Raw genomic sequence first — 26,814 nt, forward strand, 5'->3', positions numbered from 1 at the left:
CATAGAAACAGGAAACTACTGTCAAAGGGAAAGAAAGAGCCTGACTTTGAAGCACATGAGGACTATGTTCACTATTGATGTATTCTCTGCGGTGGGCCCAGGAGAGCTCAGCCGGTTACATCAAAGTCTGAATAAATGATTCTTCAAAACTATCCTCTCTTCCTGTGCTGACTTTTGCACTTGCCAAGCCACTTCTGATTATAATTTGGTTTCCTATATTACTGATACCAAAAAGAGGATAATCTAAATGATTTTTTTTTACAAACCTGGGAACTGAAATATCTATTTATGCTCCTACCATAAATCAATAACAGAAGACAGTGAATTAAATTGCAATGTTTCCCAGACTTCTCTGATAAGAATCAATTGGAGTGCGAGTTAAAAATATAGGCATTGAAACATGTATAATATCATATATGAAATGAGTCGCCATTCTAGGTTCGATGCATGATACTGGATGCTTGGGGCTGGTGCACTGGGACAACCCAGAGGGATGGTATGGGGAGGGAGGTGGGAGGGGTTTCAGGATGGGGAACACGTGTATACCTGTGGCGGATTCATGTTGATGTATGGCAAAACCAACACAATATTGTAATTAACCTCCAATTAAATTAAATAAAATTATATTAAAAAATATATAGATCCCCAGACCCCTTCCTCTAGAGAATATGATACATTGGGACAGGGAATTTGTATTTTAACAACACCCCAGCTAATTATTGTCAAAGAATGAGTGGAAAAAACCTTAAAGGAGTGTCTTTCCAGTTCCTTCGTTATTTATCACCATCTTGCAATTTTGTTTTTGGTTTGGGAAGTCCTTCATTTGAGGCTAATCACCTTTGAAGATTCTGGCCTTCTTGCAAAGCTGAGAACTGAATCCAGGACTCTGCATGCTTATAAAATCCCTTTCCAGAGATTATAGCTAACGTTATTTACAAGTGGGAAAATTAAGGCTCAGATTCACTTGGATATGTATTCTGAGGGCACCCAAGTCATGCAAGATAAGTAGGACTCCTGGTTTCCCCTAGACTAGTGGTTCTTAATGTTAGTTACACATTAGAACCATGTGGAGAACTGTAAAAATATTCATGTTACAGCTCAACATAAAACCAATTTAATCAGAATCTCTAGGGGTAGAACTAGGCTTTCTTACTTTTTGAAAGCATTCTAGTTGATTTTTCTGTGCAGACACTGCTAAGCACCACTGCCTAGATGATCTCCAATGATTATAAACAGATTATATTTCAGAGGTTTTACACATTTGTCTAGTGCTTATAGAGTATATATAATGTTCTTTTCAGTTCCTCCTTGGTTTCTTCACAAGTTATATCAGAAGATTATAATACAGGCAATATAGTAGTATAGAGGAGCTGCAGGTCACATATGAAAGACCTAGAAGCAGTTCTGGAAAAGTATGGTCTTCTTCTATTACCTTAGCCCTTGTCTTTTTAACACATTGATATTCTTTTTCTAGGATACAGTCTTCTGAGAAGATAACATATGAAAATGGTGTAAACCCTTTCTGTGAAGACACGAAGCCTATGTATTTGTCTCAAGATAAAAATTCCTGGTCTAACCCTACTGAAACCTGCCTCTACTATTTCTCATATAGTAGAGTCTGTTCCTTTGGCCTGTCAAATTTTGCTCCCCTCAGCCCTGCTAGGATTCCTTGTTTCTACTTCACCCAGAAACTCAAGTTTCTTTGTATCTGGTAACTTTCAAAATCATCCATAACCTAACACATGAGGGGTGGACTTTTCGCCTAATCACAATCCTATCTTATAACTCCCTGGACTAACGTCTTTGATTTCAAAGGAGAGATTAGGGGAATGCATGTCTTTATAGTCTAACATTATGGTTCTCAATCTTGGCTCTATATTGTAATCACTTGGGGAGTTAATAAGAAAAAGAAAACACTAATGTAGTCCCAGGGATTCTAATTTAATTGATTTGAGGGATGGCCTGAGCACTGGGATTTCTAAAAGATCCCTACATGATTTTAGTATGTAGTCAAGAATAAGAATCATTGGTCTAATAATTGAGAGCTACATGTAAGCAAAAGTGCAACTTAACATGGCATTTAGCTTATGAAGAAAAATAGAAAATGTACAACTTATATGTTTTAAAATTATGACAGGGAAACAGTATTTTAAGAAAACTAACATTTGTTGAGGATCTATTCTGTGATGGGTATGGTATATATTGCTTCATTTCACCCTTTTTTCAATCCTGTGAAGTAGCTTTATTTTCATTTTATACCTGAGGAATCTAAGATACAACTGGGCAAGTGACTCAAACACCTCTCCAAATCTATGTTTATCCCACTACACGACTCTGCCTCTCAATAAACAATTATCAAATATTGAGGAAAAATATCATTGGAGTATAAAGCACTGAGAAATATATTTCAGAATAAAATACAATCCCTATCTCAAGGGGCCAATTCAGTTAAGAGACTATAACACAAATGTCAATGAATAGTGAAGCCTATGAGAAATCAGAGGAAGGGAAGAACACCAAGAGTGAGAGCAGTGAGGGAAGGTGTGATGGACTTTGGAGGAAAAGGATTTGAATTATAGGGAAAGCAGGTAGGGCATTCTAGGGGATGAAAATAATATCAGATATGGGAGAGACAGAAATGAGCATACAGGAACAGGAACATCGCTCAGTCGTGTCCGACTCTTTGCGGCCCCATGGACTGTAGTCTACCAGGCTCCTCTGTCCATCGGATTTTCCAGGCAATAGTACTGGAGTGGATTGCCATTTCCTTCTCCAGTGGATCTTCCTGACCAGGGATCAAACCCAGGTCTCCCGCATTGCAGACAGACGCTTTACCATCTGAGCCACCAGGGAAATGAGCATGGTGTGCTAAATTCAAATAATCTGTTCAACAAACACTAAACACGAAACACCTCTGTGGCACCAAGTATCGTGCTAGATGCTAGGGGTACAAGATGAACAAAATGGGCAGGTTGCTCACAAATTCAAATGAGAAACAGATACATGAACAGAGGGTTTCAATCTCATTTCATAAAAGAGAAGAGAAGTATGCTTAAGAGGTATGGGAATTCAAGGAAGCAGACACACTTAGTATAATATGGGAGTCTGAAGAGTGCTACTGAAGGAGATGAGGCCTTAGTTAAATTTGGAAAAATAGTTAATGGTGAAAGGAGTTGAAAAGAGCATAGAAATATTTATAGGAACTTACTGAACTTTGGAATTGTAGAATAAAATATAAGGGGACGGCATGGGAGAGGCAAGAACGTGTCAGATCAAAGAGACTTCCATATTATGCTAAGGAGTCTAGCAGGTGGTGCAGTGGTAAAGAACTGCTTGCCAATGCAGGAGATATGAGTGAGCGGTTTTGGTCCCTGGGTTGGGCACATCCCCTGGAGTAGGAAATGGCAACCCATTCCAGTATTCTTGCCTGGAAGATTCCATGGACAGGGAAGCCTGGCGGGCTACAGTCCATTGGGTCGCAAAGAGTTGGACATGACTGAGCAACTGAGCACACACAGCACAAGAGTTTAGACTTTTTATTCTGTGGCTGGGAACCCATCAGGTGGTTTAACCAGCATGTAACACGGTCAACTGTGTGTTTTAGAGAAATCTCTTCTCTAACTGCAGTATGGAAGGTAATTTTGAGAGGAGCAAGCCTGGAAGTAAGGAGACCACAGTTACATAAATATACCAGAGCAGGCAAGAGATAACGAGGCATGGGCTAGAAAGGTCACAGTAGGGACTGACAAGAGCAGAGATATTGGTGAAATATTTACCATTAAATCTAACAAAATTTAATGACTGATTAAATATGGGAGATAAAGGAGAAGGAGGAATCTAGAGAGGTCTAAAATAACTCAGCATAGTTTGATGACTGAGTGGGTGATGATCCTAATGGAACTGGAATTTCATAAGGAATACTGTTTAAGGACATGGGAGAATAATCAATGGTGAGTTTGAATTTGGACACACAGAGTCTGCTATATCTCTGAGATTTCCATATAAAGGTGTCCAACAGGCAGTTAGATATGGGAATTTGAAAGGGAAAGGATAGCTTAGAGTGATTTTGGAGAAATCTGAGGATAAAGGGTAGTTAACACAGAGTGGATAAGATCTCTTGAGGACAATGGGTGGGCACAGGAATAGCAACATGATAAAAACCCTGGATAGTGTCACTCTTTAAACTAGATAGTAGAGGAGGAGGGGGTCCATGAAAAGTCAAGAAGTAAAGGACAGAGTTGCAAGGATGAACAGGAGAAAGTGATGTCAAAGGAGCTAAGGAAGTAGAGATTTTTAAAGATGAATGTTTAGTGAATGGAGCAAAGATGTCTATTGGATTTAGGCATTTAGAAGTCACAACAACCCTGCGAGGAACAGTTTCAGTGAAATAGTAGAGTGGTGGTGTGGAGGGCTGGGGGGATGTGTGGCAACAAATGGCAGTGAGTTGAGGAGCGAATATCAGTGAGGACAGTAAGAGCATATCTGAAAAATAAGAACACAACAACAAAAACCTTGGCTAAGAAAACAAGGGGCAAGTATCATAGTGAAAGGGAAACTCAAGGTTAAAGGATTATTTGGTTAGGGTAAGATGCTTGGTATCCACATGTGATGATCACATTTTTCTTGATGGCATAAGGAATAAGCTTGTCTGAAGGATGTGAGGAGGGGGAGTGTTGAATAGTAGAAGAAAGTGTTGGAAGGTGGTGTAGGTTTAAAAACTACTGCTGAAAGGAAACTGAAGGAAAAGGAAAAGTACCAACTAGGACTAAAAGGTCACAGAGATTGGATACTAAGACTCTATAGAAGTATCCAATCTCTAGCCTTATCTAATTTTCCATAGCATCACCAAGTATTCTGAATGTAAAAGTAGAACAGGCAGACTGTGGAATTGATCCCAGGTTGAAACCTTGCTACTAGGTAGTGAGAGAATAACAATGAGGTGTAAGTAAAGCCTTCTAGAAGGTGGTTACAGCATTAAAGTGATGGTAGTGAAAATGCAATGGAAGGGTACAGGTAGGAGAAACAGTTCTAAGAAGACTTGATAAGACTGTGGATGGATAGGATATAGGGGAATTTTGTCAAAGATGCCCTCGAAGATTCAAGTGTAGGTGACTAAAAAATAGTGCTACTACTGGCAAAAACAAAAAACTTGATAAATTCAAGACGGTTTTTGGGAAGATTATTAATTCAATGTTAGGTATGTTGAGTTACAGGTGAAGGTGAGAAAGTAAGTACAACAATGGGGCTATAAATTAATAAAATAAAACAAATACAATAAATAAAAAATACAGACATACTTTAGCTCCATATCGTTATGGTAGCCATTCCTGTGCTAATAAGATCTGGGCTGGACGAAGGACATGAAGAGAGCAGTAAGAATGATGAAGAAACAGAGAAAGAGATTAGATAAGTAGAAACACATATAAACAATAGCAGACAAAAAAGAAGGCAAAGACAGCAAGAAGCGAGAAAATAGGTGAAGGGTAAAAATAATTAAAGTGGCACATGTTAAACTGCTTTTGTCTTACTGCTTGCTCACTTATATGGGCTTCTGCTGTTGCTGTTCTTTGAAATTCTCATCAGCTAATTTAAATTCTCCAGCTAGTTTTTTTTTTTAATTTTTTTAAAAAATTGGAATATAATTGCTCTACAGTGTTGTTAGTTTCTGCTGTACAACAGTGCTCCAGCTATTTTTTAACCCTCAACGTTTACTGTAATCAAAATGAAATAGCCAAGGCAGGGTTGAAAATCTTTTGAGCTTCCAGCTTCAGAGGCTAATGTAAAATGACTTCAATGACTGGATTTAATTATGCTGATGATCAGCAGCCCCCCTCCCTGGCCAGATGAAAATTTCACCAAAATCCTCTTTCTCTCATTCTAATAATCTTGCAACTTCAAAGCCTAAAATAACCCTCCTTTCAGAAGTGACCAGAGTACACATATCTCTCAGAGCTGACACACTTTTCAGTTCCAATTTACCCAATGCCGCTAAACTAGAAGCCACTTATTTCAGAGAACTCTCTGCATGGCAACAGGAAAAATAACCTATCAAGTCTGTCGTATCTTCTAACTTCTATGACTTTCAGGAGCCCTACCACTTCTGTTTCTACATTTGTCTAAATCGACATTCTTTAAAATTCTAGATAAAAACACAGATTTCTATGTAACTTTTGGTGAGATGTTGAATCACAATAAGCAGCAAACTTAATAATACAAACACAGGGTTAGCATTCAATAAAGGTTAATAGTTCACTGATTCATATATTAAACTAATTTCTATTGAGGTAGGCCTACTCTGTGCCACTTTCTATCTCTAGGAATGGAAACACAGATGAGTTAGATGAAATCCCCTTCCTCAAAGACCTTACATTCTAATGGGAGATAGACACAGGAAGAGATAATTATATATGCAGGTTAAGGAAGCAGAGAAGACAAGCCTTGAAGGAAGTAAAAAGACTTACAGGGAAGTAGCATGTTAAAGTATGAGTAAGAGTTGGGTCAAGAAAAGAGGGACATGAAGATGTTCCAGGCAAAATGGCAGCATGAAGAGCACAGAGACAAGAAATGGGGTAATCGTTTCTGGAAACTAAAAGCATTTTGCAGGTTCTAACCTACATAGATCACAGCAGGAAGTAGCAGGGAATAAACCTGGAGGAGGAAGATGGGACAAGGTGGTAGAGAACTATGAAGCTTATATTTTTATCCTGAGAAAATAGAAAAATAAGGATTTTTAAGCAGGGAAGTGACATAGAAAGATATGCATTTTAGGTGAAATACTCTAGTGGTTAAGTTGAGGGTGGATTTGGGGAGACAAAATTGATGGATGGAGAATAGTTAGGAGGCTGTGTCAATATTCTTGAACAATGCTTCTCAAAATTTATTGTGAGTACAAACCACCCAGGGAATCTTGTTAAAATGCATAAAATGCAGATTCAGATTCAGTAGCTCTGCAGTAAAGCCTGAGATTCTTTTTTCTAATAAGCTCTGAAGTGGTGCTGATGATGCCGACTACAAACCACACTTTGAATAGCAAAGCTCTATGAAAGATATTGAGAGCTTGAACTAGTATAAGGAAAGAAGAGCAGGAGATAAGGTAACAGTGATATTCAGAAGGTAAAACAGTCATGGCTTGGTGCTTCATTAGATACAGAAAGTGAAGAAGATGGTGTTGGGGGGTTTAAAGTTAACTACAGGTTTCTACTTGGAATGACTGAGTGGACTTGAAATGGCTATGAGGTGTCCAGGTGAAGAGGTAGCTACTCTTTGGATATGTGAGTCTAAAGCTTTACAGAAAGGTCATAAGCATATAGATGAGATAAGAAATCAAGGGAATGGATTAGATTATTTTACACTTTAAGGGTCAAGAATGGAATCATGGGAATGCCTACATTTAGGCAATAATATTTTTAAATTAGTTAATTTTTAAGAATTTATTTTAATTGGAGGCTAATTACTTCACAATATTGTAGTGGTTTTTGCCATACATTGACATGTAGGCAATACATTTTTAAAAGAGCCCCCAAATAAAACAGAAAAGAAAGAGAAACACAAGAAAAGAACACATGCATAAAGAATTACATAAAGCAGAATAGAGCTTCAAGGAGGGAGTAATGAACATTTTTGCATGAAGCAGAAAAGTCTAGTAAGGAAAGAATTGAAAAATAATAGTGAGCAGAGAAAAAGAAGTGGGTGGAAGAGAGAATATGAAAAGGGAATAAAATACACTAGTAGTGAGAAGGTGCCTGTGGGGGATAAATGAAAAAAAAAAAAAGGCTAGACAAGCAAGTGGATCACTCCAGTCAGGATCAGAATCTTTATTGTGCCGGAATTCTTGCCACTCTTCCTAAGTTCCTTTGTTCATCCTCTCTCCTTCCCACTTCTATCAATGCAAATCATACATTTCCTTTAAAAAGATTTTTTGAGTCATTTTATTTCACTCCTCTAGTTATCAAAAATATGTACACAAAAATAAATGGCTGCAGCCTCTTGCAGTGAAGTGCTATTAACCCAAGTAGTTTATAGACTTGCCCTTATCAGGGAAAGTGGTGTATCTTCATTTGTATTCCCAAGAATGACTAGCCTAGCACCCAAGAGACACTTAAGCCATACTTAGTGATTGAATGAAATAACTATATAATACTAATTTAAAATACTTTCTATAAGTACCTATAATATAACATGAAACCATGGTAATTCCTATATTTGATAAATAAGAGTCATTTAAACCTTTCTGGGTCTCATTTTCCAGAAAACCACAGACAAACCTACATGGACTCAAAAGTCCTTACTTACTGAAAATTCTATGATCCCATGAATATTATCAACCTCCTATTCAGTAAGAGTAAAATGGTATATATATATATATATGCCAGTATGTTTTATAAACTATAAATAAACTTCCTAAGAAAGAAATTTGGGATATTCTTACTGTTTACCATTTGCATCTGATTTTGCAGGAAGAGGTTTCTCTCTTATCTTGTCTACAAACTTCTTTCTAGCTTCATTTCTTTTGTGTTTTTTCCCAACATAATGTTGTTGGGCCATTAATGGACTATTAAAAGAAGCAGGACAGAGCTTGCAATACTTGTTTGGATTATTCAAATCCAAAGCACTGCTGGAAGAGGAAGGCATAATCTTGTCTTTAATCCCACCTGGAGGAGGCTTGACAGCAAGGGGCTTCAGAAAAGTTGACTCTGCAGAGGTAGTAATAGGCACACCTGCTGAAACAGTCATAATGAAAAGTGATCCACATGTTTTCATTATAAAGTGTTAGAGAAAGTTAGAGTTCTTTCAAAACCTACTGTCTCTGGACTTTTTCCACACAGCACTGTTGGAGAAAGGTATTCAGGCTAAAAATTATTGAATATAACTCTGTCACCAAGTGTCTCCAACAAAGATACAGGAAGCAATATTCAGCAATCAATGAAGGCATGAGAGCTGTATTAGGATGGCCCTTGAAATTAGTGAGGGTAAAAGAGACAGGTACCAACTTCTAAGTTGATGTCTTTCTTGAGTAGCATAGTAAGTAGATCATCTATTCAGTGACGTTCGTATCAAAATACAGTTTATGCAGTTGTTCAAGGCTATACAATTATATGTTCCCACAATTACAGTTATTTCAGAGCTCTTTCATGTAGTCTCCTTTCTGAGCCCAAATTTATGAATTTGGGGGACTAAAGATAAGGCTTTACAAGATGCTTTCTTTTGTGTGGTACACTGATTCTGTCCCTCTTGACTGACAGCTGCTGCTGCTAAGTCACTTCAGTAGTGTCTGACTTTGTGTGACCCCATAGACGGCAGCCCACCAGGCTCCCTCATCCCTGGGATTCTCCAGGCAAGAACACTGGAGTGGGTTGTCATTTCCTTCTCCAATGCATGAAAGTGAAAAGTGAAAGGGGAGTCGCTCAGTCGTGTCCGACTGTTTGTGACCCCATGGACCGCAGCCCACCAGGCTCCTCCATCCATGGGATTTTCCAGGCAAGAGTACTGGAGTGGGTTGCCACTGACAGCAGAAAAACAAATATAAAAATCAGAGAGACTAGAATAAATTTAAAAATAATTCATTTCATTTATTAAGAAAACAATGTTTTAATGCTGATGTGGCCTATGCTATGAGTTGGAAATTAATGTAGGTAAAATTGTGATGCCAGGCACGCTTTATTCCTAAAATGTTGAAGCTAGTGAGAATATGGTAAATTATTTACTCCAGAGGATTAATCTTTATTTTTTGTTCTAGCACACAACATTTTCAAAATACAGGCTGGAGCATACTCTGCCACTTCAGGCCAAAAGTGAGATCTGTGGGTCAGTTCTCTCATGTGCTGGTGGCCCAAAATCACTGGAAGGAGGACAGAGCAACATGTTATATAGTTCTCTGGATCTCTGGATCTAACATAAAGTAAGTTTTCAATAACTGCTGATTGATATAACTAATGGTACTTTTTCTTTACATTCATGGGAAGAAAGGAATGAACTATCAGGGTAGAAGAAGATTCCATACCACTTTTTTTTTTTTTGTCTACAGTTAAAGTCAGAAAATGCTGCAACATAACTATATTATGGTGAAGACATTGGTCTGAACACACATTATGAGATAATGTTTTGCAAAGTACTAAAGCAAAAAAAAAAAAAAGAATGAGATAAATGCCAAGGGGAAGAAGTAAGAAGAAACTATGACTTAATAATTTTGATTAGAAACTGGAGAGCTCAGGTTGCTTATTGTTGTTTCTTTATAGCAAACATGTTTTTATTTGGATTTAATAAACTGAAAAGGAGCGGTCACAACATTTCTTAAAATTTAGCTAGCAATCATGATCTCTATATTAAATGTCAAGGGCACAGAAAGAGATTAACTGAGCAGAAGAACCAAGTTATTGTGGCAGAGTAAAATTCTCTCCAATAAAAAATGGATAGCAGAGATGGGAAAAAAAATTATAGAGAGACTCTGTATTGAAGCTAAAGAGGTGAATGTCATCTTACCCGTTGCTGGCTGAAATCTTGATGGAGATACCTGATCATGCTCCTCCATTAATTGCTTCAGTTTTTTAGAATGGACTTTCCCCACATAGTGAGACTGAGCAACAACTGAGGAGCTAAAAACCATGTGGCAGAGACCACAAAATTTGTTTCTGTCCACTACTTCACTTCTATGCTCCTGAAATAAGCACAATCTTGTTAGAAAGATTCAATAACTAAGTTTTGAATAACAACACCAACATAGGCCACTCACCTGAAAATTCCTCACATCCATCTTCATTTTCTTACCAGGCACTTCATTTTGTTCCCCAGGCATTTGAAAATAAAACCTAACATTTTGAGCATGTTTTTCACTCTGGAAAAAGATACAATATGACTTTGTTTATTCAACAACACAGGCACCTCAAATTTATACCTCTTTGACTCTGAGGACAGCACCTGTGAGATGGAATATATTTAGTGTGTACCAAGTTTATAAAAAGGTTTTGCATGCTTTCAAGGCCCTAAATCTCAGTTAAAATGAAAATAACACTACAATTTAGAGACCAATAACTTTTAGTTTTTGACAGAAACTCCTTCTGCTGCTGCAGCTAAGTCGCTTCAGTCATGTCCAACTCTGTGCGACCCCATAGACGGCAGCCCACCAGGCTCCTCCGTCCCTGGGATTCTCCAGGCAAGAACACCGGAGTGGGTTGCCATTTCCTTCTCCAAGGCATGAAAGTGAAAAGTGAAAGGGAAGTCGGTCAGTCGTGTCTGACTCTTCGTGACCCCATGGACTTCAGCCTACCAGGCTCCTCTGTCCATGGGATTTTCCAGGCAAGAGTACTGGAGTGGGGTGCCATTGCTTTCTCCGCAGAAACTCCTAGTTTTTGTCTAATATCAAATTTTTCTTCTTCCTTAGTTACACATCTTAGGCAATACACCCAGCTAAAAGACTGCATATTCCAGCTTCCCTTTCAGCAAGATGTAACCATGTGACTATATTCTAGCCAATAAGATGTAATCTGAAATGTTGGGTAGAACTTCTGGAAGTCTCCTAACAGAATGGGGGATGAACTCGTCTCATCTTCTTCTCTCCTCCTTCTGGAATTAAGATGTAAAGGTCATCTAGGACAATGGGGGCTCTTGAGGATAGAGGCTAGCTCATCTGAGTAAAAGGACAGAAAATGCCTAGATCTCTGATAGTGTTATGAAGCTGTCACATCAGCCCTGTATTGCTTACCTCTCAAATTCTTTTCTGTGAGGAAATTAACCTTTCTAGGTTAAGCATATTAAAAAAAAAATCTCTGAACACATATGTAACAAAATACATAATAACCAAAATGTTGATGTCAATAGAAGGGACACATTAATATGCCTGAGCACATACTGTGAGGCAATTACTCTATCTATAGCATTTTAAATTGTGAAGTGTGTGCAGGAATGTAGCTGAAGTACATACCCACTGCCTAGTTGTAATAGATTTTAACATTTTTCTCTATTTCTTTCAGATCTCCTTTTCAAAAGAGGTAAAATTTTACACAAGAAAGTTCTAGCTCCTCATTTCAACAATCGCCTCCTCCTTGGTCTCTCCCCAGCAGGTAACTACTATCTTAAAGTTGTTTTGTATCACTTCCTCTTACTCTTTCACCAGATATGCATGCACCTATAAACAGTAATATGTACTACTGTCATTTAAAATTTTTTATGAAAATGGAATCAGCCTATTCCTATCCTTTCAACTTTTTATAACTCAATATTATCTAAGATTTGCCCATATTGATACATATGGCTCTAGTTCATTCATATTACATGCTGCATAACATTCTACTCCATATGCTACCCATCAAATCCCCTAATGAAGCAGTTATGCTTCTGATTATTTTCTTATTATAAACATCTCTGCACTGAACATATGTAAATGCACCTCCTCATATAATGGCCAAGAGTTTCTTTAAAGTAGATACACAGATATGGACTATCTGGCGTATATGAGGGTTTTCAGCTTTAATAGGTAGTATAAAGTTTATCTCCAAAGATGCTGAAGCAGTTTACAACTCCAAATGTAGCATGTATGAGTGTTTTTGACTTCCTATAGTTTCTTAAGTGTTCAGTGCTATTAGGTTTTAATTTTTGCGAGTATGATGGTTTTGATAAGATAGTTCATTATCATTTTAACCTGAATTTCCCATATGATCACCTCTGAAGTTAAGTATCTCTACTCTAGCCTGTTCATATCATTTTCCCATTTTTCTATTGGGTTGTTCCTTGTTTTGATTTATAGTTCTTTATATAGTCCAGATACTAATCCTTTGTTAGTTATTGGAATATAAATACCATTCAATCTATGGCTTGTCTTTTAACATTATAATGAGTTATCTGTCATATAAATTCCCCTATCAAGTATCACAATATATTTTAAAGCTACAGTAATAAGGTGAAATTATTTTAGAGACAGGCAAACAGAGTAATATAATAAAACATAAGAGAATAAAGTATATATGAAAAGTAGTTTATGATAGAGGTGCCACTACAAATCAGTGGGGCAAAAAAATAAATAGTGCTGGAACACCTACTATCTATATGGAAAACAACGTTATCACCTTGCATATATGAAAATAAATACTAGATGGATCACACACATTAAACCAAGAAATAAAACTTTTAACAATATTAGAAAAGAATAGAAGGAAATATTTATCTGGCAAAAATACAGAGAATGGTTTCTTAAACATGTACAAACATAAATACAAAAGGAAATATTAATAAGTGCAACCTTATTAAAATTCAAAAATTTTGCAGTACTATCTTATATTACACGCACAATAAATACTATGCTGAGATAGTCTGACAATATTAACCAAGCTGTATATTAAAGAGAGAAAAAAATCACCTTTACAAGTAGGATATCTGTAAGGAGGTGCTTTCAAATATAGTTTGAAAGTCATGTATAGTTTGAGTTGGTTATTTAACAAGCTTAAACACTAAATTTATAGATGGCACTGGAATTTAAATAAAAAATATGCTATAACATTATATAACATAATGCTTTATAGTCATTATACTATTATAGAAAAGTAAAAAGATGTAATGATAGGACAAAGTGTTCAGAATATGCTCTTATATGAAAAAGCAAGGGCAAAACAACATATACAATTCTCTTTTGTAAAAATGTATATGGGTTTAGAAAGCATACTGGAATCATATAAGCTAAAGGGAAGTTAACTAAATGATGCTTACCCACAAGTGACAGGCTTATGATTGATTCACATTTTCTCAGAATTTTGTACATTTTCTACACTGAATAGTAAGTACTTCATAAGCCCATAAGAGCTATTTTTCAAATTTAAATTCAAATGGTTCCAACCATGGTTATCACAGAGCTCCTTGATTATGTGTTTCTCTTTATTAACTCTTTGAGCTTTGGGGTGCCAGGATGTGCTAGGCACACTCAAATGTTTGATTTCATTTAATTTTCACAAGAATAGTAAGAGAGATTTTAGCTTCCATTTTGCAGCCTGAAGAAACATGCTCAGAGAGGTAAAGTGACTTGGCCAGGGTAAAACAAAAATGGCTTGACCCTGGTTGAGGTGGTTTACTCACTAAGTCATGTCTGACTCTTGCAAACCCATGGGCTATAGCTTGCCATACTCCTCTGTTCATGGGATTCTCCAGGCAAGAATACTGGAGTGGGTTGCCATTTCTTTCTCCAGGGGATTTTGCCAACCCAGGAATCGAACCCAGGTCTCCTGCATTGCAGGCAGATTCTTTACCGACTGAGTGAACCTAGGTCCTCTCAATCCACAGCCAACACAATCTCACCATCTATAATTATAGTATTAATAGTGGAATCCAAATCAACATAAGGACCGAGATATAACTGCCAATACGATTAGTACTGGGCAAAACAAGATCAGGTGTTTCTAGTCTTTAAAGTAGAACTGGCATTATATTTCTTTTAAGTAAATGTATCTGGTACTTTTGTTAATACAGATACCACATATGACAAAAAATCCAATAGTTGATAACATGATGTAGAATGGGAGACAACACTAAATGAAAGGAAAGAACACTAGATATGAAATCAGAGGAGATCGTCTTTAAGCTTAGTAATGCCAAGATTAGCTATGGTTAATCACTATTCCTCTGGGTTTCAGCTTTCTAATCAATAAGCTAAAGAAGTAAGAACATTAAATATTCCTTCCTTTAGCTCTAGAATTCCATGGTATTGGGCTTAAAAATATGTAGTTAAATCAAGTGCAAGACTAGTTCATTTTGTTTTTATCCTTCATTTACTGTAAAGGAAAATTCTGGAGTTCAGTGAGATCCCTTGATTCACATTAATAGTTTCCTATAGCCTTATAGTTTCCAAGCCTTATAAAACTTTCCTTATATTTACTACAAGGACATGAAGCATACAGTGACTTGATAGATAGAAAGGGAGGCAGAATGATGTGAAGAAAATAAAATATGCTTTGGAGTCAAAAGAGACTGAGTTTAAACCCAAATTTCCCAACTTAAGCTGGTAAATGACTGTTCCTCACTGAGCGAGGCTCTTCATCTATCAGAGGGAAATAATACACAGGATTCTCATAAGTATCAAAACCAGATAACATATGAAGTTTATCTGCTGCATTTAAAAATCTATTTTATACTCCATTCCCATTGTTTTTAACCTACCTCATAATGTGAAATCCTTTGTGATTCAAACTGAAGCACCACTCCACATACATTACAAAAATTATCTGCAAAAAGTTCAGTCTTTTCCTGTTCATTCCAAGTCATATCTATGAATAAAATAAAGGGAAGTGAGACATATATCACATCAATGAATAGTTAGAATACATATCATTTCATGAGATGAGATGAGATGAGTCGCTCAAGTTGTGTCCGACTCTTTGCGACCCCGTGGACTGTAGCTCACCAGGATCCTTTGTCCATGGGATTTTCCACGCAAGAATACTGGAGTGGGTTGCCATTTCCTTCTCCGGGGGATCTTCCCAACCCAGGGATCGAACTCAGGGATCGAACACCACTTCAAATCTGAGTCCTCGTGAGGTCACAGTAAAAGCATTTTGCTTATTGAGTATGCAATTTAATACGAGCATAATAAGCATGCCTCTAATGCAGGATATAGCAAGAGTTATTTAATATGATAAGTCTGTGTGATTTTTAGGTAACATTGGAGCCATAGCTCCAGATAAGTGACTGTTTTATAACAAAGCCTTTTTAACGATTACATGGGTACTTGTGCATGCATGCTCAATCAGTCATGTCTGACTCTTTGTGACCCCATGGACTGTAGCTCACAGCCTCCTCTGTCCATGGAATTTTCCAGGCAAGAATACTGGAGTGGGTTGCCATTTCCTACTTCAAGGGATCTTCCTGACCCAGAGATCAAACCCTGTCTTCTGCATCTCCTTCATTGGCAGGCAGATTTTCTTTTTTTAATCACTAAGCCACATGTGAAACACAAGATTCCAAGGGTTGGTTTCTTAATCCTGCCTTTCATTATTGGTGCCCCAAATCATTTTATGAAGCTCACGAAGTTACTGGTACCCCTATAACTTCCCTGGTGGCTCAGTGGTAAAGAATCCATTTGTCAATACAGGAGAGGGGGTTTGATCCCTGGGTCGGGAAGATCCCCTGGAGAAGGAAATCGCAACCCACTGCAGTATTCTTGCATGGAAAATCCCATGGACAGAGGAGCCTGGTGGGCTACAGTCCACAGGGTTGCAAAGACTTGAAAAAGTTGGACAAGACTGAGCAACTGAGCACTCACATACATAATCCTTGAAAAGGCATTGTTATAATACTGTCACTTATCTGGAGCTATGGCTCCAATATTATCATATTTCCCTGGTGGCTCATACGGTAAAGAATCTGCCTGCAATGTAGGAGACCAGGGTTTGATCCCTGGGTTGGGAAGATCCCCTGGAGAAGGGAACAGCAACCCACTCCAGTATTCTTGCCTGGAGAATTCCACGGACAGAGGAGCCTGGTGGGGTAGAGTCCATGGGATCGCAAAGAGTCAGATACAACTGAGCAACTAACACAAAATCACATGGAACCACAGAAAAACTTTGTCCATAGTAGGCAAACATTTTCCATTGTTATACAAACATTGGCACACTCATTTGGCCAAACAAATCTCGCACAAGGCCCCAAAGTATTATTAATAACATCCACAACTTATGCTGCATTTTTCACTGTAATAACACAAGTCAAAAATTTCTGTATTTACACTTGAGGTCCACATTTCAGTCTAAGCTTCCTAACAGCTACAATGTATTCTGCCAAAATTTATTAGTGTATCTACAAGGTATAAATCACAAAACATCAAAATTTTGCTTGCTGTTTGGCTATTTAAATGAATAAGCCAATACTACACATACTTTCATGGTGAAATGCCCATGACATATCAAATGGATAAAAAATTGTAGAACAATGAATATAATACATTCATTTCCAACACTAAGAAAAATTAAATATACATCACATATAAATATGTGGAAAGATATAAATTAAATTTTAAAATGATTAACTTTGGGAAGGAGGGCCAGAAAAGGATGAAAGGGAGAAAATGTAACATTTTAATTTCTGTACAACTATTTTAATTTTTGCAAGAAGTACGTAGGACTTTCTATTTAAAAACCTTTAAAAGTATTTATTTTCAAAGTTATATTGGATATCTTCAACTGAGCTTTAGTTTTCAGTACCACTGTATGGACTAAAAAGGCTTACTTAAATTGCATGTTCAAGATAATAATAATTGTAACAAGGAACATGTCAAAAACAAGTTGAACAGTTATAAATTTATGCCTATAATGTATATTATCCCCTCTGAATTATATTTAGGTTGTTCTAAAATATATCATTTCTCTAATTTTGACTGTAAAGTCAGCAAGGTAAAGAGTTTAATATATTTCAGGACTTCCCTTAACTACTATATGCAATGAGCACAGTGATAAGATCTTGAACTTCCTATTAAAATTTGTAATAATAAGCAAATATTATCATTTGGTGGCAACATAACTTGTTACAGAGGGGAAGTTTCCATTAAGAAGGCAAAAGGAAACTACTAATTTAGAGGTTCAAGAATTCCTAAGATTTAACATTCACTTCTTTCCTAGATCAAACTTTAATTCCAGATTTCCCTACTTCTAATAGTCAAGGTCTGATAGTGACAGTCAAGTTGGGAAATATGAAGGCTGAGTTTTTTAAACAGTCTTTCATTACTGGTGATCCAAATCATTGCCACGGAGCCCATGAAATTACTGGTACCCCTAAACTTTCCTTTAGAATGGTATTGCCTAAACTTACTGCCTTAGACTCATTTTCTCAAACAAGTTCTTGGTCTGTATTTCTTTATTAAATGGTATGATATCCCAGACTCAAAATCTCAGCCATTATTCGCCACAGCAAATCTCTGTTTCTTGTCCATTCTAACTCATGTTATTTAATATCCATCTCTTCCTTTAAATTTCCCATAACACTACCTGAGTGCAGGCCCTCAATGTCGTGGGCATCATTAAGATTTATTGTTATTTACTGAGGTTAGTTTCAAAATACTATGGTACACATTTTGGAAAAAGATAAAGAAAAAAATAAAGAGTACTTATTGATGGCCTTTGTGTGTGTGTAAACAAGATAATAGCTTACTCTTTTAGTCCTTAAAACAAATCTGTGAGGTAAGTGTTATTTCCCAAATTCTGAAGGTTAGGAAATTAGGATTCACTGAAATCAAGAAAACTTATCACATGCGTTATTCCTTGGAGCTGGAATTTAACCTTTTTATCTTGACCTTTTCCATTATACATACAGAACTGTCCCACATGTTGGAAATGATGCAGCAAGTGAATAACTATTAATTTCAAGAAATTTACAATTTATCAGGGAAGATGTGTATAGAAAGAACTATGATCCAAAGATCAAAATGTCATAAGTGATATAAGACATAAGGTACAATGTATTCCTGCTGAGAAGTTTGGGGAAAGCTTTCTAGAGGAAAACAGGCTTTGAACTTAGCTTTAAACAATGTATAAAATTCAGATAGAAGAGTGGAATAAAGGTACTGGGGGGGGGTCAAGAATATGATTTCATATTTCAAATATTTTGTTGTTCAGTTGCTCAGTCGGGTCCAACTCTGCGACCCCATGGACTTCAGCACACCAGGCTTCCGAGTCCTTCACTATCTCCCAGAGATTGCGCAAACTCATGTCCATTGAGTCGGTGACACCGTCCAACAATTTCATCCTCTACTGCTCCCTTCTCCTGCCCTCAATCTTTCCCAACATCATCGCATCAGGTGGTCAAACTATTGGAGCTTCAGCATCAGTCCTTCCAATAAATATTCAGGGTTGATTTCATTTAGGGTTGACTGGTTTGATCTCTTGGCTGTCCAAGGGACTCTCAGGAGTCTTCTCCAGCACCACAGTTTGAAAGCATCAATTCTTTGGCCTTCAGCCTTCTTTACGGTCCAACTCTCACATCCAAACATGACTACAGAAAAAACATAGCTTGGACTAGACGAACCCTTGTTGGCAGAGTGATGTCTCTGCTTTTTAATAAGCTGTCTAGGTTTGTCATAGCTTTTTTTCCAAGGAGCAAGGATCTTTTACTTTCATGGCTGCAGTCACCATCCACAGTGATTTTGAAGCTCAAGAAAATAAAATCTGTCACCGTTCCCATTTTTCCCCATCTATTTGCTATTAAGTGATGGGACTGGATGCCATGATCTTTGCTTTTTGAACATTGAGTTTTAAGCCAGCTTTCTGTCTCCTCTTTCACCTTCATCAAGAGGCTCTTTAGTTCCTCTTTGCTTTCTGCCATTAATGTGGTGTCATTAGCATATCTGAGGTTATTGATATTTCTCCTGGCGATCTTGATTCCAGCTTGAGCTTCATCCAGCCCGGCATTTCACATGATGTACACTGCATATAAGTTAAATAAGCAGGGTGACAAAATACAGCCTTGACATACTCCTTTCCCATTTTGGAACCAGTCCTTTGTTTCATGTCTGGTTCTAACTGTTGCTTCTTGACCTGCATGCTGGTTTCTCAGAAGGCAGGTAAGGTGGTCTGGTATGCCCATCTCTTTCACATTTACCAGTTTGTTGTGATCCACATAGTCAAAGGCTTCCGTGTAGTCAATAAAGCAGATGTTTTTCTGGAATCCCTTTGCTACTTCTATTATCCAACAGATGTTAACAATTTGATCTCTGGTTGCTCTGCCTTTCTAAATTCAGCTTGAATATCTGGAAGTTCCAGTTCATGTACTATTGAAGCCCACCTTGAAGGATTTTGAGCATTACCATGCTAGCATGTGAAATGAGTGCAATTGTGTGGTCATTTGGACATCCTTTGAAATATTTTAGGATGTTTCAAATCCTAAAAGATTATGCTATTAAAGTATTGCAATATTCAATATGCCAGCAAATTTGGAAAACTCAGCAGTGGCTACGGGACTGGAAAAGGTCAGTTTTCATTCTAATCTCAAAGAAGGTCAATGCCAAAGAATGTTCAAACTACTGCACAACTGGGCTCATTTCAGATGCTAGCAAGGTAATGCTCAAACTCCTTCAAGCTAGGCTTCAATAGTACATGAATCAACAAACTGCAGATGTATAAGCTAGATGCAGAAAAAGCAGAGGAACCAGAGATCATATGGCCAATGTCCGCTGGATCATAGAAAAAGGAAGGGAATTTCAGAAAAAAATCCGCTTCTGCTTCATTGACTACTTGAAAGACTTTGACTGTGTGGATCACAACAAATTGTAGAAAATTCTGAAAGAGATGGGCATACCAGACCACCTGACCTGCCTCCTGTGAAACCTGTATGCAGGTCAAGAAGCAACAGTTAGAACTGGACATGGAACAATGGACTGGTTCCAAATAGGAAAAGGAGTACTTGAAGGTTGTATTTTGTCACCCTGCTTACTTAACTTATATGCAGAGTACATGACGTGAAATTCTGGGCTAGATGAAGCTCAAGCTGGATTCAAGATTGGCAGGAGAAATATTAATAACCTCAGATATGCAGATGACACCATCCTAATGGCAGAAAACAAAAAGGAACTAAAGAGTTTCTTGATGAAAGTGAAAGAGGAGACTGAAAAAGTGGCTTAAAACTCAACATTCAAAAAACAAAGATCATGACATACAGTCCTATAACTTCATGGCAAACAGATGGGGAAAAATGGAGACAGTGAAAGATTTTATTTTCTTGAGCTCCAAAATCACTGTGGACAGTGACTGCAGCCATGAAAGTAAAAGACACTTGCTCCTTGGAAGAAAAGCTATGACAAATCTAGATAGCTAATTAAAAAGCAGAGACACTTAGTCATGCCCAACTCTTTGTGATTCAATGAACTACACAGTCCATGGAATTCTCAAGGCCAGAATACTTGAGAGTGGGTAGCTTTCCCTTCTCCAGGGGATCTTCCAAACCCAGGGACTGAGCCCAGTTCTCCCAAATAGCAGGTGGATTCTTTACCAGCTGAGCCACAAGAGATTCATGTTGATGTACGGGAAAACCAATACAATATTGTAAAGTAATTAGCCTCCAATTAAAATAAATAAATTTATATTAAAAAATAATAAACAAAAAGCAGAGACATCACTTTGCTGACAAAGGTCCATATAGTTCAAACTATGGTTTTTCCAGTAGTCATGTATGGATGTGAGAGTCGGACCATAAAGTACACTGAGCGGCAAAGAACTGATGCTTTCGAACTCTGTGCTGGAGAAGACTCCTGAGAGTCCCTTGGACAGCCAGGAGAGCAAACTAGCCAATCCTAAAGGAAATAAACCTTGAATATTCATTGGAAGGACTGATGCTGAAGCTGAAGCTCCAATACTTTGGCCACCTGATGCAAACAGCTGACTCATTGGAAAAGATCCTGATTTGGTGAAAGACTGAAGGCAGGAAGAGATGGGGGCAGCAGAGGATGAAATGATTGGATGGCATCACCAACTCAATGGACATGAGTTTGAGCAAACTCTGGGAGACAGTGAAGAACAGGGAAGCCTGGCGTGTGCAGTCCATGGAGTCATGAAGAGTCAAATACAACTGAGCAACTGAACAACAACAAGGATATGAAGGACAATAATTCAAAGCTTGGAATGAGCCTAACTCATAAATGGCTTCATTAAGGCATTTAGACTTAATTCTGCATTCAAGGGAAAAGAAGTGACTTTAAATAGGGCTATGAGTTAGGAATCAGTCGCAGGCAAAAGGTCATGAAGTTAAACCAGAAGTGGGCAGTAGGCATAGAAAGGAAGAAGCGAATATAAGAGGTGCATGTAAGCTAAGTCACATATGACTCTTTGTGACCCCATGGACTGTAGTCACAGCCTTGTCTAACTCAATAAAACCATGAGCCATGCCATGTAGGCCACCCAAGATGGACGGATCATGGTGGAGAGTTCTGATAAAATGTGGTCTACTGGAGAAGGGAATGGCAAACCACTTCAGTATTCTTGACTTGAGAACCCCATGAACAGTATGAAAAGGCAAAAAGGTATGACACTGGAAGATAACCTCCCCAGGTTGGTAGGTGTCCGATATGTTACTGGAGGAAAGTGGAGAAATAATTCCAGAAAGATGGAGCCAAAGCAAAAACAACACCCAGTTGTGGATGTGACTGGTTATGGAAGTAAAGTCTGATGCTGTAAAGAACAATATTGCATAGGAACCTGGAATGTCAGGTCCATGAATCGAGATGAACTGGAACTGGTCAAACAGGAGATGGCAAGAGAGAACATCAACATTTCAGGAATCAGTGAGCTAAAATGGACTGGTATCAGTGAATTTAACTCAGATGACCATTATATCTACTACTGTGGGCAAGAATCCTTTAGAAGAAATGGAGCAGCCATCACAGTCAACAAAAGAGTCCAAAATGCAGTTCTTGGGTGCAATCTCAAAAACAGCAGAATGATCTCTGCTCGTTTCCAAGGCAAACCATTCAATATCACAGTAATCCAAGTCTATGCCTCAACCAGTAATGCTGAAGAAGCTGAAGCTGAACAGTTCTATGAAGACCTACAAGATCTTCTAGAACTAACACCCAAAAGATATGTCCTTTTCATTATAGGGGACTGGAATGCAAAAGTAGGAACTCAAGAGATACTTGCACTAACAGGCAAATTTGGCCTTGGAGTACAAAAATGAAGCAGGGCAAAGGCTAATAGAGTTTTGCCAAAAGAACACACTGGTCATAGCAAATGCCCTCTTCCAACAACATAAGAGAAGACTCTACACATGGACATCACCAGATGGTCAATACCAAAATCAGACTGATTATATTCTTTGCAGCCAAAGATGGAGAAGCTCTATACAGTCAGCAAAAACAAGACTGGGAGTTGACTGTGGCTCAGATCATGAGCTCTTTATTGCCAAATTCAGACTTAAATTGAAGAAAGTAGGGATAACCACTAGACCATTCAGGTATGACCTAAATCAAATTCCCTTACAACTATACAGTGGAAGTGACAGATTCAAGGGATTAGCTGTGATAGAGTGCCTGAAGAACTATGGATGGAGGTTCATGACATTGTATAGGAGGCAGTGATAAAGACCATCCCCATGGAAAAGAAATGCAAACAGGCAAAATGGTTGTCTAAGCAGGTCTTGCAAACAGCTCTGAAAAGAAGAGAAGCAAAAAGCAAAGGAGAAAAGGAAAGATATACCCAGCTGAATGCAGAGTTCCAAAGAATAGCAAGGAGAGATAAGAAAGCCTTCCTCAGTAATCAATGCAAAAAATAGAGGAAAACAATAGAATGGGAAAGACTAGAGATCTCTTCAAGAAAATCTGAGACACCAAGGGAAAATTTCATGCAAAGATGGGCACAATAAAAGACAGAAATGGTATGGACCTAACAGAAGTAGAAGATATTAAGAAGAGGTGGAGATAATACACAGAAGAACTATACAAAAGAGATCTTCACGATCTGGATAACCATGATGGTGTGATCACTCATGTAGCGCCAGACATCCTGAAATGCGAATTCCAGTGGGCCTTAGGAAGCATCACTATGAACAAAGCTAATGAAGGTGATGGAACTCCAGTTGAGCTATTTCAAATCCTAAAAGAATATGCTGTGAAAGTGCTGCACTCAATATGCCAGCAAATGTGGAAAACTCAGCAGTGGCCACAGGACTGGAAAAGGTCAGTTTTCATTCCAATCCCCAAGAAAGGCAATGCCAAAGAATGCTCAAACTACTGCACAATTGCACTCATCTCACAGGCTAGCAAAGTAATGCTCAAAATTCCAAGCGAGGCTTCAACAGTACATGAACTGTGAACTTCCAGATGTTCAAGCTGGATTTAGAAAAAGCAGAGGAACTAGATGTCAAATTGCCAACATCCATTGGATCATTAAAAACGCAAGAGAGTTCCAGTAAAACATCTACTTCTGCTTTTCTGACTTCGCCAAATCCTTTCACTGTGTGGATCACAAAAAACTGTGGAAAATTCTTCAAGATGGGAATCCCAGACCACCTAACCTGCCTCTTGAGAAACCTGTATGCAGGTCAAGAAGCAACAGTTAGAACCAGACATGGAACAACAGACTGGTTCCAAATAGGAAAAGGAGTATGTCAAGGCTGTATATTGTCTCCGTGCTTTTTTAACTTATATAGTGTACATCATGAGAAACGCTGAGCTGGATGAAGAACAAGCTGGAGTCAAGATTGCTGGGAGAAATATCAGTAACCTCAGATACTCAGATGACATCATCCTTATGGCAGAAAGTGAAGAAGAACTAAAGAGCCTCTTGATGAAAGTCAAAGAGGAGTGTGAAAAAGTTGGCTTAAAACTCAACATTCAGAAAACTAAGATCATGGCATCTGGTCCTATCACTTCATGGCAAATAGATGGGGGAAACAATGGAAACAGTGACAGAATTTATTTTGGGGGGGCTCCAAAATCACTGCAGATGGGGACTGCAACCACAAAATTAAAGACACTTATTCCTTGGAAGAAAAGCTATGACCAACCTAGACAGCATATTGAAAAGCAGAGACTAATTTGCCAACAAAGGTCTGTCTAGTCAAAGCTATGGTTTTTCCAGTAGTCATGTATGGATATAAGAGTTGGACTATAAAGAAAGCTGAGTGCCAAATCAATGTTTTTGAACTGTGGTGTTGGAGAAGTCTCTTGAGAGTCCCTTAGACTGCAAGGAGATCAAGCCAGCCAACCCTAAAGGAAATCAGCCCTGAATATTCATTGGAAGGACTGATGCTGAAGCTCCAATACTTTGGCCACCTGACACAAAGAACTGACTCCTTGGAAAAGACCCTGATGCTGGGAAAGATTGAAGGCAGGAGGAGAAGGGGATGGCAGAGAATGAGATGGTTGGATGGCATCACCAACTCGATGGACCTGAGTTGGAGCAAGCTCTGGGAGTTTGTTGATGGACAGGGAAGCCTGGTGTTCTGCAGTGCATGGGGTTGCAAAGAGTCGGACACAACTGAGCGACTGAACTGAACTGAACTGGACTGTAGTCTGCCAGGCTCCTTTGTTCATTGGATTCTCCAGGCAAGAGTACTGATGTGGGTTGCCATGTTTTCCAGGGGATCTTCCCGACCCAGGAATCAAACCTGCATCTCTTATGTCTCCTGCATTGGCAGGTGTGTTCTTTACCACTAGAGCCACCCATATCTATGGGAAACTAAAGGGTATTATAGCCTGAACTTAAAACTTGCCATGAATATGATAAGCCTTCATTGCATTTAAGCTTAAGTGATGCTGTTGCTGATCCAAGATGTAGACCTCTGACCTTTTATCCAATTCATTCATCTACAATTACTTGTCAAAAGCAAATTATCCTTTTGGGTATAATATAATAAATATGTTAACTTTAGTGAATCAAAAATTAAAACACAAAAAATCTAAAATTCAAAAAGAAGACATCAGAGTGATGTTGCATATTAGAGTGTACTTAAAAGGTGTACTTAAATAGCACACTTTCCTAATTCAAAGATGATTAAATCTACATTCAAAATTTCAGAAACAAACCTTCAGGTAAGAATCATTCTGAATCAGGGTTTCACATCAAATTCACAGGCACAGCTTCAAAATCAAACATGCTGAATCAAAATAAAGCTCTCTGTGGGTGGTCCCATCCACCCACAAGCCATTCTCATGATCAACCATGCTCGAGAGGACAGGCTCAGATCCTTACCCATAATGACTGTACAATATCTTTTTAGTAAATAAGATGATTTATACAAAAGTTGGTCATCTAGAATACTTATCAAGCTAACAGAGTTGTAGTGTAACATGAAGAGATTTTTTTTAATGAAGGAAGGAAGAAGGGAGGGAGGAAATAAAAAGAAAATATTCTTTGGCACTACTTCAAATCTATTTAAATCTCTAGGATTGAGGACCAAGAATCTGTGTTTGTAAATAGGATCCCTAAGTAATATCTTTAAACAGCCAACCTAGTGATCCTTGTTGAGTCTTCCACCAAGGTAGTTCTCAACCCAGGCTGCACATTATAATCACCTTGGTTGTTTTCAGAACACACTAATGCCCAGGCTCCATCCCAGACCAATTAACTCAAATCTCTGGGAGTGGTTCCTGGCCATAGTTTTGTTTTTTCAAAGCTTTGTGTGTGACTCTGTTGCACAGCGAAGGTTGAGAATCACTGCTATCTTTTTTAGCAGCCAAATTTTTACTTCTTTTTGTTGAACTGAAATCTGTTTTCCTACAGTATAGGGGTTCTCAAACTTTAGTATGCTATCAGAATCACCTGGAAAGCTTGTTTAAAGAGATTGTTGGACCCCATTCTAGGATTTCTGATTCCATAGTCCCAGGATAGGGGGCTCAAGGATGTACATTTTTAAAAAGTTCCCTAGTGATGATGCTGCTGGTCCGGGGACCACACTTTGAGAATCACTATCTTAGAGCTTCCCCTAGTCCTAGTTCTATTCCTTTAAGTCATTGAAAACATACACTTTCTTCTTAAATATTTTTAGAGAATCATAACATCTTTATTCCTTCCCTTCCTCTTGAGCCTCTTTGTGAGTTGACCCCAGTTCTGTCATGCAGCATTATTTGTAGATCTCTAACTAGTTTGACTACATCCATGTCATTCATAAAGTGTAACACAAACACTCAGAACAAACTAATAAAATGAAATCACCTTAATCTTCTAAACTGTGGTAACAAAAAACCCATATAACATAAATTTTACCACCTTAATCATTCTTCAGTGTACAATTCACTAATATTAAGTATATTCTGCTCCTTATTTTGAATATTTCTTCTAGTAGTTCAGCCTAATATTGCTTTACCATCTTTGGGTGGTCAAATCATACTGTTAACTCATGCTAATTTTTTACTAAAATACA

At 38.0% G+C, this 26,814-nt stretch overlaps 1 protein-coding gene and 1 long non-coding RNA gene across 11 annotated transcripts in view; one reads left to right on the plus strand and one right to left on the minus strand.

Moving 5' to 3' along the window:
- ZMAT1 (zinc finger matrin-type 1) overlaps window positions 1–26,814 on the minus strand; it is a 78,807-nt gene that overhangs the window by 4,453 nt on the left and 47,540 nt on the right. For 3 of the 10 annotated variants that reach the window (XM_060407973.1, XM_042241742.2, XM_060407972.1), the window contains exons 2-5: window positions 15,136–15,242; window positions 10,730–10,831; window positions 10,480–10,654; window positions 8,652–8,720 (exon numbers count right to left, since the gene is read on the minus strand). In XM_060407973.1, coding sequence (XP_060263956.1) covers window positions 8,652–8,720; window positions 10,480–10,654; window positions 10,730–10,831; window positions 15,136–15,240 — 451 coding nt within the window. In that variant the 5' untranslated portion in view covers window positions 15,241–15,242. Of the gene's footprint in view, window positions 1–8,435; window positions 8,721–10,479; window positions 10,655–10,729; window positions 10,832–15,135; window positions 15,243–26,814 lie in introns of all 10 variants that reach the window. The other 7 variants (XM_060407974.1, XM_042241743.2, XM_060407971.1 and 4 more) reach the window with 5 other exon arrangements.
- The window catches only part of LOC121818193 (uncharacterized), a 59,609-nt gene continuing 42,566 nt past the window's right edge, over window positions 9,772–26,814 (plus strand). The window contains exons 1-2 of the long non-coding RNA XR_006058264.1: window positions 9,772–9,898; window positions 11,967–12,056. This is a non-coding gene — a long non-coding RNA (uncharacterized LOC121818193). The remainder of the gene's footprint in view (window positions 9,899–11,966; window positions 12,057–26,814) is intronic.

This window comes from Ovis aries, chromosome X (assembly GCF_016772045.2).
Source record: "Ovis aries strain OAR_USU_Benz2616 breed Rambouillet chromosome X, ARS-UI_Ramb_v3.0, whole genome shotgun sequence".
Taxonomy (NCBI): Eukaryota; Metazoa; Chordata; class Mammalia; order Artiodactyla; family Bovidae; genus Ovis; species Ovis aries.